The 18,103-nt window shown below is 42.8% G+C and overlaps 1 protein-coding gene across 5 annotated transcripts in view; it reads right to left on the minus strand.

Moving 5' to 3' along the window:
• Positions 1 to 12: 12 nt before the first annotated feature.
• LOC111981223 (prolyl 4-hydroxylase subunit alpha-2) overlaps positions 13 to 18,103 on the minus strand; it is a 40,247-nt gene continuing 22,156 nt past the window's right edge. Inside the window, exons 3-16 of one of the 5 annotated variants that reach the window (XM_024012397.2) lie at positions 17,701 to 17,797; positions 17,349 to 17,500; positions 14,231 to 14,368; positions 13,270 to 13,509; positions 12,045 to 12,244; positions 11,550 to 11,726; positions 11,282 to 11,352; positions 11,062 to 11,161; positions 10,785 to 10,838; positions 9,640 to 9,693; positions 9,513 to 9,578; positions 7,543 to 7,611; positions 7,167 to 7,263; positions 13 to 516 (exon numbers count right to left, since the gene is read on the minus strand). In XM_024012397.2, coding sequence (XP_023868165.1) covers positions 446 to 516; positions 7,167 to 7,263; positions 7,543 to 7,611; positions 9,513 to 9,578; positions 9,640 to 9,693; positions 10,785 to 10,838; positions 11,062 to 11,161; positions 11,282 to 11,352; positions 11,550 to 11,726; positions 12,045 to 12,244; positions 13,270 to 13,509; positions 14,231 to 14,368; positions 17,349 to 17,500; positions 17,701 to 17,797 — 1,586 coding nt within the window. In that variant the 3' untranslated portion in view covers positions 13 to 445. Of the gene's footprint in view, positions 517 to 7,166; positions 7,264 to 7,542; positions 7,612 to 8,759; positions 9,401 to 9,512; positions 9,579 to 9,639; positions 9,694 to 10,784; positions 10,839 to 11,061; positions 11,162 to 11,281; positions 11,353 to 11,549; positions 11,727 to 12,044; positions 12,245 to 13,269; positions 13,510 to 14,230; positions 14,369 to 17,348; positions 17,501 to 17,700; positions 17,798 to 18,103 lie in introns of those variants that run through there. The other 4 variants (XM_024012395.2, XM_024012396.2, XR_011481721.1 and 1 more) reach the window with 4 other exon arrangements.

The following is an 18,103-nucleotide window of genomic DNA, read 5'->3' on the forward strand; positions in this document are numbered from 1 at the left end:
GTAGGCCGCCTGCACTTTTAATCAAATACACTGTTTATTCTGCTCCACATTTTCCATCTTTTAAAAAGGTCACAATCATACAGTGTAATAATTTAAGAAGTCTATAAATACAAACGTAAATGGACAGGAATAGATGAAGCAGTATGTTCTGATAGGGTTGTGCAGTCAGTATGTGGTTATGCATAAGTCATTTTTGTATGAAACATCTGAATGCTAAATAAACATGTAAACAAAACAAGAAATCAGATACTTTAATGCTACATATCCATTTCTCTCTATCTGCATAGGTACTGCAGACTCCCAAGCTTCAGATCATTGTTAAAAGCCATAATGGATACCACAGTAGGTAGGTGTGTGTGTGTGTGTGTGTGTTTTCAATCAAAAGTTCAGGCACTGCAGTTGGAGTGTACTCCTCCAGCCAGGGTTCAGGGGTGAGAGGTCAAGTTCAGTCCACTTCTGTCAGGCCACATGGTCTCCTGAACTCCTGACCTCGCTCGTGGATCCATTTGTTGGAGACTGGCAACAGATTTTTTTTAAAGAAAAAAAAGTACAGTATGTCAATGTCAGTCTCAATTCAGTGGAAGTCACAATTATCTCCAATGTGTGAGATTAGGGCTCTGTTAAAACCTACAACTACCAGGAAGACTCCCCTCACAGGTAGATGCTTCCTATTCCCAAAGTACAGTGCCTTCAGAAAGTATTCATACCACTTGACTTATTCTCCATTTACTTGTGTTATGTTTTATCCATTTGGATTTTAGGCTATGTAAAATCTCACCCATCTACACACAATGCTCCATAATGACAACCTGAAAACATGTTTTTAGAAATTATGGCAAAGCTATTGAATATTGAAATATCTTATTTACATAAGTATTCACACCCCTGAGTCAAAATTTTCTGGAAGCACTTTGGGCAGCAATTACAGCTGAGAGTCTTTCTGGGTAAATCTGTAAGAGCTTTCCACACCTGGATTGTGCAACATTTGCCCATTTATTATTTTCAAAATTCTTCAAGTTCTGTCAAATTGATTGCTGATCATTCCTAGACAATAGTTTTCAGTATACTGAACAAAAATATAAAAACGCAACACGCAACAATTTCAAAGGTTTTACTAAGTTACAGTTCATATAATAAAATAAAATCAATTGAAATACATGTATTAGGCCCTTAATCTATGGATTTCACATGACTGGGAATACAGACATGCATCTGATGGTCACAGATACATAAAAAAAAAGGTAGGGATCAGAAAACCAGTCAGTATCTGGCATGACCATAATTTGCTTCATACAGCATAGAGTTGATCAGGCTGTTGATTGTGGCATTGGAATGTTGTCCCACTCCTCTTCAATGGCTGTGCGAAGTTGCTGGATATTGGCGGGAACTGGAACATGCTATTGTACACGTCGATCCAGACCATCACAAACATGTTCAAAGGGTGACATGTCTGGTGAGTATGCAGGCCACGGAAGAACTGGGACATTTTCAGCTTCCAGGTAGTGTACAGATCCTTGCAACATGGGGCCGTGTATTATCATACTGAAACATGAGGTGATGGCGTCGGATGAACGGCACGACAATGGGCCTCAGGATCTCGTTATGGTATCCCTGTGCATTCAAATTGCCATCGATAAAATGCAATTGTGTTTGTTGTACGTAGCATATGCCTGCCCATACCATATCCCCACCGCCATCATGGGGCAGGCACTCTGTTCACAACGTTGACATCAGCAAACTGGTCTCCCACATTACGCCATACACTGCTATCTGTACAGTTGAAACTGGGATTAATCCGTGAAGGGCACACTTCTCCAGTGCGCCAGTGGCCATCGAAGGAGAGCATTTGCCCACTGAAGTCGGTTACGACGCCAAACTGCAGTCAGGTCAAGACCCTGGCGAGGACAACGAGCATGCAGATGAGCTTCCCTGAGACGGTTTCTGACAGTTTGTGCAGAAATTCTTCAGATGTGCAAACCCACAGTTTCATCAGCTGTCTGGGTGGCTGGTCTCAGATGATCCGTCAGGTGAAGAAGCCGGATGTGGAGGTCCTGGCCTGGTAACATATGGTCTGCGGTTGAGGCCGCTTGGACGTACTGCCAAATTCTCTAAAACAACGTTGGAGGCAGTTTATGGTAGAGAACTTAGCATTCAATTCTTTGGCAACAGCTCTGGTGGACATTCCTGCACTCAGCATCCCAATTGAACACTACCTCAAAACTTAAGTAATCTGTGGCATTGTGTTGTGTGACAAAGCTGCACATTTTAGAGTGGCCTTTTATTGTCCAAAGCACAAGGTGCACTTGTGTAATGACAATGCTGTTTAATCAGCTTCTTGACATGGCACAGCTGTCACGTGAATTAATTATCTTGGCAAAGGAGAAATGCTCACTAACAGGGATGTAAACAAATTTGTGCACAACATTTGAGCGAAATAAGCTTTTTGTGCATACGGAACATTTCTGCTATCTTTGATTTCAGCTCATGAAACATGGGACCAAAACTTTACATGTTGCTTTTACATTTTTGTTCAGTGTAAATTTAAGTCAAAACTGTAACTCATTCCCTGTCTTCTTGGTGAGCAACTCCATTGTAGATTTGTCCTTGTGTTTTAGGTTCCTCAGAGCCGCGTCTTCAGAGCACGTGTTTACAGACATATTCAATTTCTCCCTATCCTAGTCTGCTGTCCCCACTTGCTTCAAGATGTCTACCATTATTCCTGTACCCAAGAAAGCAAAGGTAACTGAACYAAATAACTAAATCGCCCCGTAGCACTCACTTCTGTCATCATGAAGTGCTTGGAAAGGCTASTTAAGGATCATATCACCTCTACCTTACCTGACACCCTAGACCCACTTCAATTTGCATACCGCCCCAATAGATCCACAGACGATGCAATCACCATCGTGCAGTGCGATGGAACACTGGTCACACTGCCCTATCCCATCCTGACAAGAAGAATACCTATGTAAGAGCGCTGTTCATTGAATACAGCTCAGCCTTCAACACCATAGTACCCGCCAAGCTCATCCTTAAGCTTGGGGCCCTGGGTTTGAACCCCGCCATGTGCAACTGGGTCCTGGACTTCCTGACGGGCCGCCCCCAGGTGGTGACAGTAGGAAACAACACCTCCACTACGCTGATCCTAAACACAGGGGCCTCACAAGGGTGCGTGCTCAGCCCCGTCCTGTACTCCCTGTTCACCCACGACTGCGTGGCCATGCACGCCTCCAACTTAATCATCAAGTTTGCAGATGACACAACATTTGTAGGCCTGATTACCAATGACGAGAGCCCACGGGGAGGGGGCCTCTGCCGGAGTGGTGCCATGAAAACAAACGTTTCCTCAATGTCAACAAAACGAAGGAGCTGATCGTGGACTTCGGGAGACAGCAGAGGGAGCACGCCCCCATCGACATCAACGTGGCCGTAGTGGAGAAGGTAAAACGCTTCAAGTTCCTCGGCATACACATCACTGACAATCTAAAATGGTCAACCCACACAAACAGTTTGCTGAAGAAGGTGCAACAGCGCCTCTTCAACCTCAGGAGGGTGAAGACATTTGGCTTGGCCCCTCACAAACCTTTACAGATGCACCATTGAGACCATCCTGTCAGGTTGTATCACCGCTTGGTATGGCAACTGCACCGCCCGCAACCGCAGGGCTCTCCAGAGGGTGGTGCGGTCTGCCCAACAAATTACCGGGGGCACACTGCCTGCCCTCCAGGACACCTACAGCACCCGATGTCACAGGAAGGCCAAAAAGATCATCAAGGACATCAACCACACGAGCCACGGCCTGTCCACACAGCTATCATCCAGAAAGCGAGGTCAGTACAGGTGCATCAACAGCTTCTATCTCAAGGCCATCAGACTGTTGAATAGCCATCACTTGCCGGCCTCCATCCAGTACCCTGCCTTGAACTCAGTCACCGTCATTAGCCGGCTACCACCCGGTTACTCAAACCTGCTCCTTAGAGGCTGCTGCCCTATGTACATAGGCATGGAATCACTGGTCACTTTGATAACGGAACACTGGTCACTTAAATAATATTTACATGAAAGTAAGGTATTTACAGCGGAAATTATTCAGGCCCCTTGACTTTTTCCACATTTTGTTACATTACAGCCTTATTCTAAAATGTATTAAATTATTTTTTCCCCCTCATCAATCTACACACTGACAAAGCGAAAACAGGCTTTTAAAAATGTTAGCAAATGTATTGAACATTTTAAACTGAAATACCTTATTTGCTTAAGTATTCAGACCCTTTACTATGAGACTCGAAATTGAGCTCAGGTGCATCCTGTTTCCATTAATCATTCTTGAGATGTTTCTACAACTTGATTGGAGACCACCTGTGGTATATTCAGTTGATTTTGAAAGGCACACATGTCTATATAAGGTCCCACAGTTGATGTGGGACCTTATGCATGTCAGAGCAAAAACCAAGCCATGAGATCGAAGGAATTGTCCGTAGAGCTCTGAGACAGGACGAGGGACAGATCTGGGGGAGGGTACCAAAAAATGTCTGCAGCATTGAATGTCCACAAGAACACAGTGGCCTCCATCATTCTTAAATGGACAAAGTTTGTACTCACCAAGACTCTTCCTAGAGATGGCCGCCCAGCTAAACTGAGCAATCGGGGGAGAAGGGCCTTGGTCAGGGAGGTGACCAAGAAACCGATGGTGGAGATGGTAGAACATTCCAGAAGGACAACCATCTCTGCAGCACTCCACCAATAAAGGCCTGATTGTTTGAGTGCTGCAGAGATAGTTGTCCTTCTGGAAAGTTCTCCCATCTTCACAGAGGAACTCAGGAGCTCTGTTAGAGTGACCATCGGGTTCTCGGTCCCCTCCCTGACCAAGGCCCTTCTCCCCTAATTGCTCAGTTTGGCCGGGCGGGTCTGAATTCTTATGTAAATGTAATATAACTTTTACATTTTTTATACATTTTAAAACATTTCTAAAAATCTGTTTTTGCTTTGTCATTCAGCGGTAATGTGTGTAGATTGATGAGGGGGAAAAAAACAATTTAATAAATTTTAGAATAAGGCTGTAACGTAACAAAATGTGGAACAAGTCAAGGGGTCTGAATACTTTCCAAAGGCACTGTAGATGAAGTCTCTTCTAGATGAAAAGTCCCCTCCTTGATCTTAATGGAGGCTGCTGTTCTGTCTTACCCAGCTAATTGTATATCATCCATGTCCTTGTTCAGCCACGACTTGGTGCCAAGAGTGTGCAAAGCTGTCATCAAGGCAAAGGGTGGCTACTTTTAAGAATTTKAAATATAACATATATTTTGATTTGTTTAACACTTTTTTGGTTACTACACAATTCCATATGTGTTATTTCATAGMGTTGATGTCTTCACTATTATTCTACAATGAGAAAATAATAAAAATAAAGAAAAACCCTGGAATGAGTGTCCAAACTTTTGACTATTACTGTAAATGTGTATGCGACCAATAAAATGTGATGTATTGTCCGGCTGAAATGTGAGTTCATCTCCCAGTGTCTGGTGGAAAGCAGACAGACCCAGGTTTTCCTCTAGGATTTTGCCTGTGCTTAGCTCCATTCCGTTTCTTTTTTATCCTGAAAAACTCCCCAGTCCTTATCGATTACAAGCATACCAATAACATGATGCAGCCATCCCTATGCTTGAAAATATGGTACTCAGTAATGTGTTTTAATTGGATTTGCCCTAAACATAACACTTTCTATTCAGGACAAAGGGTTAATTGCTTTGACACATTTCTTTTTTGCAGACTCCATGCAACTTATTGTGTGACTTGTTAAGCAAATGTATTTAGGCTTGCCATAACAAAGGAGTTGAATACTTATTGACTCAAGACATTTCAGCTTTCCATTTTTAATTAACTTGTAACAATTTGAAAAACATAATTCCACTGACATTATGGGGCATTGTGTATAGGACAGTGACAAAAAAATCTGAATTTTTCTGAAGGCACTGTAAGTGTATGTGCAGGCAGACTTTCAAAAAAACAAACACTGCGGGTCATTCCATGTCATTTCCACAAGCCATGACACCCACCATCTCAGATTGTTAGAAACAGATAAGATAAGCATTCCTTCAACATTATTTTGTTGAAATATAATTTGATCTTTGAGAATTTAAGCTAACTGATAGTACATAAATTGGCCATTTTATTTGATAGGATTCATATATTATTCAATAAATATAGTACCCAACCTCCGATTTGGACCAAACTTCTTCTTACCAATGAGTAAGACATGAGGAATCCAAAAATGGTTGCTAAGAGAAGGTCAACAACATATATTTCATGGAGAACTGTCTTGACTTGTAGGACCACGTAATTTACAGTATTTTTATTATGAGCAATTAGTTTTCTACCCAAAAGATGCAAAGAAAATGTTGTGATCCATTTAATAAATACAAGTGACCAGCAAAATTGGTAAAAAGGTGTGACAGTATAGCAGGAACAGTACCATCTAGTGGTCAAAACCTGGTACTTTCACAAAGTTTAACAGGAAATAAGGCAAGTGACTTCAATGACTAATTTCTCTGAACAGGGGGAAATAACCGTCACCAGATTCACAGGGAATACATTACATAGTATGAATAAACAATACTCCAAGATGCAGCTCCATACTACTTGTCAAACACAGAGAACTGATACTGAACACTGGTTGTTGGGGTGGGATTGGTGTGAGGTGTGGGGGTGGCTTTCGTCAATTCTTTGGGATTCCTCATGGCTTTATCATTGCTTGGAAGAATGTAGGTCCAAATCAGATGTAAGGTACTATATCTATTGAATATTATATGAATCATATAAATTAAAATGGTCAATTTGGGTGCAATCAATTGTCTTCATTTCTCAAAGAGTAAATTATATTTTAAAATAATGATTCAGGAATGCAAATCCTATCTAACTACAGAAACGATTTCAAAACAATCTGAGATGGTGGGTGTCGAAATCTTCTTTCTTGTGTTTTTTGATGTGGAACGACCCTGCGGTAACATTCCTATGAAGGTTTGTTTGCAGCCTATGTGAGAGATACATACAAGGAGCACCGACTAGGAAGTAGTCAAAGAAACACAAATGACTGACACCAATTCATTGGTTGATATTGAGATTAGACGCTGCTTGTGAGTTTGGATTAAACTCTCCATCCAACTCACCCCATTTACATCCTACTAAGACAGGACAGGCAGCGTGTCTAGTCCTGTAGTCTCCCTCTCCACTCCTAAAGAGGTTGTACCAGAAGACTGCAGTTCCCTGTGGACACACATAGATGAGACATACCCTGTTCAGTACATGTAAGTCACCACTGCATCGACATGATGGCCCACTATAAGATAGTGTGTGCCCTCTCAACCCAGGGTTCCATTAATTTGATGAAAAGGGCCAGGGGTTTTCCCTGACCATGTGACCTGACCAGGAAAACCTAGAGCCAAGAGGTTTTCACGACCAGGTCACATGGTCAGGAAAAGCTCCTGGCCCTATAGTGATGAGGSCTGTACTTGTCTAAGAGTAGGTAAATGGTTTATCTCTCACCTTTTTGGGATATATAGCTGCTCCAAAGTCTGGGAACACAGTTGCTCCTCCCGCTTCAACATCACTCATCTGTCAGGGAAAACACAACCCTGTCAGCTGGCTTTACTGATATACAGTAAGTGCACTTATGAATTTACTATACTGTAAGAAATGTGTACTGCCTTTAAAAGGACACACTGTTTTAACAGGCGCGTAATGATATAAGTTACAGGTAGCCTAGTGGTAAGAAAGGCGAGCCAGCAACCGGAATGTTGCCCGTTATAATCCCAGGTCTGACGGTATGAAATCCTAGATGACATTGCTTGTTGTTGTGCCCTTGAGCAAGGCACTTAACCACCCACAACAACTGCTCCCCTGGCGCCCAGTGTGGCAGCCCCCTGCTACAACCTGTACATGTATACTTGTGTCTTTCAGAGGGGTTGGGATAAAGKAAAGTGACATTTCTATTGGACCATGTGACCAATGGACGAATAAAGTGATCTTTATTTTAAAAAATGACATGGAGCAATGTAAAGACTACTGACGATCTAAATAACATGTAGCAATGTAAAGACTACTGACTACGATCTAAATAACATGTAGCAATGTAAAGACTACTGACGATCTAAATAACATGTAGCAATGTAAAGACTACTGACGACTAAAATAACAAATAATAACATGTAGCAATGTAAAGAAACTACTGACGATCTAAATAAAACAATAAACTGTAGCAATGTAAAGACTACTGACGATCTAAATAAAAAAATACATGTAGCAATGTAAAGACTACTGACGATCTAAATAAAATAATAACATGTAGCAATGTAAAGACTACTGACGATCTAAATAAAAAAATAACATGTAGCAATGTAAAGACTACTGACGATCTAAATAAAAAAAATAACATGTAGCAATGTAAAGACTACTGACGATCTAAATAGAAAAAAAAAATTTAAAAACAAATGGGGTTAAAAGCAATGTAAAGACTACTGACGATCTAAAATAAATAATAACATGCAGCAATGTAAAGACTACTGACGATCGAAATAAAAATAATAACATGTAGCATGTAAAGACTACTGACGATCGAAATAAAAAAAAATAACATGTAGCAATGTAAAGACTACTGACGATCGAAATAAAAATAATAACATTGTAGCATAGTTAAAGACTACGACGATCGATAAAAAAATAACATGTAGCAATGTAAAGACTACTGACGAGCTAAATTTAAAAAATAACATGTAGCAATGTAAAGACTACTGACGATCTAAATAAAATAATAACATGTAGCAATGTAAAGACCTACTGACGATCTAAATAACATGTAGCAATGTAAAGACTACTGACGATCGAAATAAAATAATAACATATAGCAATGTAAAGACTACTGACGATCTAAATAAGTGTCTTGAAAGTCTTGAAACTATGACAAATTGTTTAATGACACTAAACATAATGTTTATTCAACACCATTATACTATTATACAGCAACACCAAGTCCATAACAGCCAGTCATTCAACTAGACAGAAGTGCAGCAGAAAACTGAGTGGTCCAAAAGCGCTGTAGTTTTGCAAAGCATGGCATTCTTCTTCTGTTTACACACTCACATCATGCATACAGTATTAGCATGGACCAAGAAACAAGGTAGCATGTTGTGGGGAGGGGGTGGGGGGTACAACACGCCGCAATATGCACTGAAATTGACTGACAGAGACTCCAAGGGGAAATGTCCTGTTTTTGACCACCTTTCTTCCGACAACCATCTACTAGGTTAGTGATTAGGTTAAATCGGTGACACCGATTTGTCAAATGGTTGAGAAACATGGAAATGTCAATCAATTGAAGTCCAATATTCAAATAGAGTTCATGGATCTGCCGAAAACAAAAAAATGATGCAAAATGGAGACCCCCAAAAAAAGAGTCCAAATCTAAATCAGTAACTGCTACTGTAAATTGACYGCAGCAACTGGAGACGCATACTTACGTAATTTAAAAAAGTAGCCACACGATTTCCAGTGCCTAATGTTTTGAAAGCATCAGGTTCATCTTTCTATGAAGATAAAATTTGAGAGTAAAACACACGTTGAACATACACAGAGACATGTACTTACGTAGTTCAGGAAGGTAGCAAGTCTATTTCCATCGACCATGATGTCCTGAGGACGCTGCAACAAATGTTTATAACTTTTAACCCAGACTGAAATGAATAACTCTTGGATCCCGCCACTAGGGCACTAAATAAATATATATATATATAATATCTATAACTAAATGGATTATTAACAACTGTTTGACTTAACATAGTTATTGAAAAATCAGTTAACCAATTTCACAAAATATGAGCTACTACTGAATATTTAGTATATTGAATATAATATAGAATAATGTAGATGATTAGATTCACTATTTGATTATATGGATATATTTTCATGAAGTGAATTGATACTTTGTGCACCTCCCATATGCACTGTCTACAAATGGGTGGTGGCCCCGGGAATCTTGCATTGCACAGTCTGAAACCTTCCAGACAGAAGAAACCTACACACATGACTCACTATAAAACCTTAAACTGTGCCCGAGTTTAAAAATGCAATCTTCATCCTGCTGTGATTTTGTTGTTGCCAGAAACGTAAAATAAAACAACTTCTGACCGTGTATTGAATGTGTTTTTAAAGAATCCCATAACTCAATCACCACATATCAAAGGCAGCATGCATGGACAAACTTGAACATGTCTGAAAATGTGCTGATTTTCTAATTACAGTTGTATATTATTACTAGAGACTCTTCTCCTTCTAGGAAGATGCACTCGGGAGTTATGGACATGGTTGAACTGTGACTCAACCCATCATCTAGGGACGCGTCCAAGAGCCCTGGTCAAAAGTAGTGCACTATATAGGGAATATGGTGCCATTTGAGATAATACCTAGGTCTCGTTTGGCAATCTGCCATATAGGAATTCTGGGCCTCTCTTAGATTACACACTATTCTAGCAGTGGATGGTCAATGAGATGGAGAAGCCCGACAAAACTTTATAGGTCTACATTTGTCTTAGACAATGTCTTGCATGTTGACTGCTAACACCGTCAACAGCGCAGCGGTAAATGTGTGTGCTACGGAAGTCATTTTTTTATCACAGGTCACGTGAAAACATACTTCCCCATAGAACCCAGCAGGATAAACCATTGCATGCCTGTTGCATCCCTTCTCAGATGCAACAGAGAGCAATTTTAGGCCGTCTAGAGGTTACCCTTACCCTGGAGAAATCAAAATGTGGCTCATATTGTCCTCCGACCCCATAGTTAGCAATCTGTTCAGTGAAAAGAGAAGAAGCTGAATTATTTAACAACATCTGAAGCTGAAAGACTAGTCACACAAAACCAGGTGTCTGTTAAGATTGTCAGTATAGTTTCAAAGAGTGAACAGGGGTATTCTTGCAGTGAGCCACCAGAAAATAGTATCCAGTGCTAGGTAATATGCGTGTCTTAACAGGTAGAATGCATGTACAGCCCTATACAGTATGTGGTGTGTACCTGGAGTAACTCGGCAGTCTGCGTTGTCAGGCCTGTGATGTCCTCTATCCTCTGGTTGACACGCTCAATAACAGGGTCCTCCTCCCCCTCCAGCCAGGCACTGAAGGACAACAGATCCACTGACTCGACACAACAACACCACTCATTCACCCAGACGTGAAGCATAGCTAAACATGAACCACAGAGGGCGCCAAAACCCTGCTTACCCATAATGACTCACCTTTTTGATACCCTGTAGTTTGCTGTGGTCAGGACGCCTGTTTTGGGGTCTCGAACAGTAGCTCTCGCAAGCTATACAAAGGTTTACAGACAAGTAGGAATAAATATTGACATACAGTACTTGTAACATCTCATTTTCCTTGGACATTCACCACCTTATGATACAATGTTTCGATACTACCACTGAGACATACAGTATAGTGTTATATCTAAAAACATAGATAATCTGTGAGGTAATAGTGGCCCTGCTGCTTCTCTGCTCCTCTCACCCTGGGCTTGGCCAGCTGCTTAATCTTCTCAATTTCTGAGTCTGAAAGGGCGTTGAGGTAACGGACGATGTGTGGGCTGTCCCACTCGTCCTCCTCCTTCATGGGCTGGAGCAGCAGGCGAGGGTTCCTGTTCCCGTCATGGTAGCGGCAGTACAGCCGGCTGCGCCGCTCACTGGTCTGGATGGGGTGGGTTCGAGGGTGTGGGAGTTAGACCGGAATTCACAGCTCCTCTCCAAAACCCTGTCAAATGACCTCACCTCTAAAAGTTCCCTCACAATAACTGCGTMTCTCTTTTAGACATCACCCTTTTGACACCATCTCATTTAGCCGCCCGTCTGCTTCTGCTCTCTTGTCAACTCCATGTCACTCCTCGTCACACCATGACAACGAGTGACAAGGAGTTGACATGATATCACATACTGGGAACAGGCTACATCTCATGCTCCTTACTTTTAAAAACCCTATCTGTGCGTTATAAGAGTCAGTCGGTCTCACCATTTTGACTCCCTCTCCCCTACACAGGCCCTCGTAGATCTCCCTCTCAGGCAGGTAGTCCTTGGGTCTCTTGTAGGTCCCCAGCTGGATGGGCTCCTCTGTGGCCGGCTCCTGGACCTCTTGGTTCAGCTCCTTCAGCTGCTTGGACAGCAGCTTCTCAAAGTAACGCAGGTTCTCTCCTGCCCTCTGGTGGCTCGAGTCTGTAAGGACACCATGGGTAATGCAGTTCGGCAGATTAACAGCACATGGGGGAATATGAGGGAATTGTGTGATGGCATGGCACAATTCAACAACGTTTAACTCTCATCAATGGTTTGAGTGAAAAGGAACGGTCTCTCTCTGTGTGATGCTACTTCAACCATACAAAATGAATCCGTTTTGAGTATCAAGGGAAATAGGCCTTGACACTAACATTGAATGTCTGAAATCAGACGCCCACTTGTGGTGTTTGGAGTCAGTTATTTCAAAATTGCCATTACATGTTATGAGATGAGAGACATGATAAAGGATTTAATCCAGTATAGCAAAAAGGCATTCAMTTACTTTAGTTAGATCCAGTTGTCTTTTCAGTTTGAATTACAGGAACCTCTACAACAAAAATGTTATACCAACTCCCTAGTATGGTATTTCCCTTTGTTTACTTCAAAGTTAGCTGAGTTAAAAGTAGCACTTTTCCTGCCACAATCACACAGGGGATTGGGGGTCACAGACAGCTGTAAAAAAAAAAAGATACCAAAACTAGACACAACTACCCAACGATATGTTACTCTAGCTAACTACAGCAGCTGATGTTATTGTTTTAAATCTGACTCTTTCCTTGGTAAATATGCTGGTAGATCTTACTAGGTGTTGYCCTTGGGTTCGGTTCATTAGACTTCACATTCAAGCAAAGTAACCAGAACTCCATAYTTGCAGCCTTTAAACAGACAACATTCCTGATGCAGTTCAAAATAGTAAACCATGAGCACGCTTTGGGTTACACCCTGTAACTCTGGACGTATACGAGAGGTTTTGAGAGGGTGAGAATATGAGAGTACGTGAGGGAGAGTGAGTGCGTGAATGAGAATGTGTGAYGGAGAGCGAGAGCAGAAGAGATTGAGAAAGTGAGAATGTGTGRGAGAGAGAGGGTATGAGKGAGTAAGACGTCTCTCRTGTATGTCAAACACCCCTAAAAATAAGCTCCTGGATATGAAACAGCGGTGTGTCGCGTGTGTGTGTGTCCTACCGATGGCCACTAGGCGGCGTGTCAGCTCGATGGCGCGGGGCAGGTCTCCCATCTGGTAYACGGAGTAGCTGAGATAGTCCAGGACATCYGCCTTGGACACCACGTGCTCCTCCCCTGCATCCATCTGCCTGAGGGCCTGCTGCATCCACAGCACCGCGTGGTAGTAGTCTGCCTCGTTGTACGCCGTCTTCCCCATGTCGTAACAGTCATCTACTGTCAGGATGGCATTCTGGTGCATACCTGCAGGTATAGTATAGTATAGTATAGTATAATGCACCCTTTTGGCAATTCAGCACCATTCTGCTCTGTTTGAGGTTTCCCGGTAGCATGTCATAATAACATCCATTATTAAGACAGCTGTTTATGAGTAGTTTAGCAACTGCTTATGAGGTTACTCCATAAGAATGCTCCATAAATCCACAATGGTGTTATGATACTGTAGAGGACGTTGCTGTAGCAGCAGTAAGAGGGTCATATCAYAACCCTTTGCTTTTGCAACCTTTTTCCTGACAGACCTCCCAGACTTGGTGGGGTGTGCAATACTAGGATAGGATGCATATTTGTCATACAAGATATACATAGTGAATGTGTGGCCACAGCATTTGCTCCCCAGTATCAAGACTGTTTTGTTTGAGCTTGCATTTCTGGAGAGGGTAAACATCTGGCTGGGCGAAAGAGAAACCGTTCTCTGCGGTCTGGTAGTGCTGGAAGGGCAGGCTGAGAAATGCTCAGCTCACACACCGTCTACATCCCAAATGGCACCCTATTCCCCACATAAGTGCACTACTTTTGACCAGAGCTCTAATCAAAAGTAGTGCACTGTGTAGGGAATAGGGAGCTATTTGGGATGTACCCACTGTGATAACACATCTGGAGGCTTCTGGAATCTTCCATGGCAGCGTTTCAGTGAGTGTTCACACACAAAGAGTAGGGATGAGTCAAGGAGATGATAGAGCCTCACCAGGAAGTTTGCCCTTGGAGAAACTCTCTGAATCCAGTTTGTACGTGTCCTGGAGACGCATCAGTGCCTTGGCAGCACCTTTCTCATCCTCCTCGTCAGGGAAGTACTGCCTGTGTACAGTCATGTTGGAGATGAACCCTGAGGAGGGAACACATTGATAAGGACACAGAGTGAAGCAGTGAAAAGGCTGTGTCCCAAATACCACACRACTCACTACTTTTGACCAGGGCRTTGATAGGGACKATGTGGGACGCAAACAATGAGTCGAAGGCATCACAGCACAAAACATCTGCATTGGAGTTGCCTGGTGTGCACTGCTATGATGTGTGATAATGTAGTGTGTGAGGTCAAGACAACTAGAGAATGTTTATTTTTATTTTTTATTTCACCTTTATTTAACCAGGTAGAACAGTTGAGAACGAGTWCTCATTTACAACTGCGACCMGACCKAGATAAAGCAAAGCAGTGCGACAAAAACAACAACAGAGTTACACATAAACAAACGTACAGTCAATAACACAATAGAAAAATATATGTACAGTGTGTGCAGATGTAGTAAGGTTAGGGAGGTAGGCAATAAATAGGCCATAGTGGCAAAATKATTTTGCAWTAAAGTTAGCATTAACACTGGAGTGATAGATGTGCAGATGATGATATGCAAGTAGAGATACTGGGGTGCAAAAGAGCAAAAAATGTATTAACAGTATGGGGATAGTGTAGTTGGGTGTGCTATTTACAGATGGGCTGTGTACAGGTACAGTGATCGGTAAGCTGCTCTGACAGCTGATGCTTAAAGTTYGTGAGGGAGATATAAGTCTCCAGCMTCAGTGATTTTTGCAATTRGTTCCAGTCATTGGCAGCAGAGAACTGGAAGGAAAGGCTGCCAAAGTAGGTGTTGGCTTTGGGGATGACCAGTGAGACATACCTGCTGGAGCGCGTGCTACGGATGGGTGTTGCTATGGTGACCAGTGAGCTGAGATAAGGCGGGACTTTACCTAGCAAAGACTTATAGATGACCTGGAGCCAGTGGGTTTGGCGACAAATATGTAGCGAGGTCCAGCCAGCGAGAGCATACAGGTCGCAGTGGTGGGTAGTATATGTGGCTTTGGTGACAAAACGGATGGCACTGTGATAGACTACATCCAATTTGCTGAGTAGAGTGTTGGAGGCTATTTTGTAAATGACATCGCCGAAGTCAAGGATCGGTAGGATAGTCAGTTTTACGAGGGTATGTTTGGCAGCATGAGTGAAGGAGGCTTTGTTGCGGAATATGAAGCCGATTCTAGATTTAAATTTTGGATTTGAGATGCTTAATGTGAGTCTGGAAGYAGAGTTTACAGTCTAACCAGACACCTAGGTATTTGTAGTTGTCCACATATTCTGGGRCAGAACCGTCCAGAGTAGRGATGCTYGYCGGGCGGGCAGGTGCYGGCAGCWATCYGMTGAAGAGCATGCATTTAGTTTTACTAMTATTAAAGAGCAGTTGGAGGCCACGGAAGGAGTGTTGTATGGCATTGAAGCTCGTTTGGAGGTTTGTTACAGTGTCCAAGGAAGGGCCAGATGTATACAGAATGGTGTCGTCTGCGTAGAGGTGGATCAGAGACTCACCAGCAGCAAGAGCGACATCATTGATATATACAGAGAAAAGAGTCGGCCCGAGAATTGAACCCTGTGGCACCCCCATAGAGGTCCGGACAACAGGCCCTCCGATTTGACACACTGAACTCTATCTGTGAAGTAGTTGGTGAACCAGGCGAAGCAGTCATTTGAGAAACCAAGGCTACTGAGTCTGCCGATAAGAATGCGGTGATTGACAGAGTCGAAAGCCTTGGCCAGGTCGATGAAAACGGCTGCACAGTATTGTCTTTTATCTATGGCGGTTATGATATCGTTTAGGACCTTGAGCGTGGCTGAGGTGCACCCATGACCAGCTCAGAAACCAGATTGCATAGTAGAGAAGGTACGGTGGGATTCGAAATGGTCGGTGATCTGTTTGTTCACTTGGCTTTCGAAGACTTTAGAAWGGCAGGGCAGGATGGATATAGGTCTGTGACAGTTTGGGTCTAGAGTGTCTCCCCCTTTGAAGAGGGGGATGACCGCGGAAGCTTTCCAATCTTTAGGGATCTCAGACGATACGAAGGAGAGGTTAAACAGGCTAGTAATAGGGGTTGCAACAATTTCGGCYGATKKTTTRAGAAAYAGAGGGTCCAGATTGTCTAGCCRYGCTGATTTGTAGGGGTCCAGATWTTGCAGCTCTTTCAGAACATCAGCTATCTGGATTTGYGTGAAGGAGAAGCGGGGGGGCTTGGGCAAGTTGCTGRGGGGYGTGCAGAGCTGTTGYCCGGMGTAYGGGTAGCCATGTGGAAAGCATGGCCAGCCATAGAAAAAAGCTTATRGAAATTCTCAATTATTGTGGATTTATCGGTGGTGACAGTGTTTCCTAGCCTCAGTGCAGTGGGCAGCTGGGAGAAGGTGCTCTTATTCTCCATGGACTTTACGGCGTCCCAAAACTCTTTGGAATTAGTAAACTGTGATGCTAGTCACACAGTGGCTAAGAGCTCTCCAGGGACACACAAGGGAGAGTAGCTGATATAATTAAGCAATAAGGCACGATGGGGTGTGGTATATTATACACATCTAGATGTGTATAAGAGACAGCTGTCAATATACCACGGCTAAGGGCTGTTCTTACGCACAACGCAACGTGGAGGGCCTGGATACAGCCCTTAGCCGTGGTATATTGGTCATATACAATCATAAATACATTTGATATACCACAAACTCTGGAGGTGCATATTGTTATTATAAACTGGTTAGCAACTTAATTAGAACAGTAAAAATAAATGTTTMGTCATACCAGTGGTATGCGGCCTCATACACCGCAGACGTGGCCAATGTAAACAGAGGAAAGATGCAGCTGCACGTGAAAGACGACAGCCTGTGTTCTCTCTCAGCTCCACTCTACTCACCCCAACTCTACTCTGCAGATGTTGGGGTGGAGCATGATGGATCAGAATTGGCCTCACACCTTCTTTTCCAGAAGCCTCCTCACACCCACACACACACAGAGGAGCTATATAGAAGCTGTAACCTCTCCCTCCCTCCGACCCGATCTTACCATCTGAGGGGTCCTGCAGCACAAGGCTCTCCAGCTCGGACCACTCGGTGTTGAGTCTCTTCATCAGCTTGTAGGCGTTGACGGGGTGGGCCAGGTAGACCTCTGGGTCTGAGGTGGAGGCACGCGTCAGCACGTCCAGCTTGTTAGCCCAGCTACAACACAGCACAGGGAAGAAAAGAGTCTGGTTCAGTACAGTAGACAATGATCTCCAATCGTGCTACAATCTGATTATTGAWCATTTCTCAAAATGGGCTTATTCTGTCTAGTCTTATTTTGGCAAATTAACATAATTGAAAACATGGCTATCAAAGTCGCCTTTATTAGCACTATGGTTACAGAGTGTAGTGGTCACCTTTTCACAGCAGCAAGTTTGGACTCCTCTGCTTGGATATATTCTTTCAAGGACTGAACCAACTCCTTCTCTGTGTATATCAGGTCTGTCATTTGACCTAATGGAAAGTGGAAAGAAAAATAAAGGCCCATGTTGAATATGAAACTGGAGATGACTCATTAAATATACTGACGCTTTTGTGTTCTGTGTTATAGACCTATATAATAAATGTGTTCGGCAACCAGATCAAGTATTTTCCCTTGATCATCATTTCCTGAGGGAAAGTGGGGGATGTAGAATATGCTTTGGTTTAATTGTCCGGAAAATAACGGTTTCCTCACACAGACTCTTCACAGTAAGTGAAAAGTTTCCACCTGTAGCATTCTCTGCTGTGATTGTATAGAATTACCGGTATGTGTCCAAC

This window comes from Salvelinus sp. IW2-2015, linkage group LG20, assembly GCF_002910315.2.
Source record: "Salvelinus sp. IW2-2015 linkage group LG20, ASM291031v2, whole genome shotgun sequence".
In the NCBI taxonomy this organism is placed as follows: Eukaryota; Metazoa; Chordata; class Actinopteri; order Salmoniformes; family Salmonidae; genus Salvelinus; species Salvelinus sp. IW2-2015.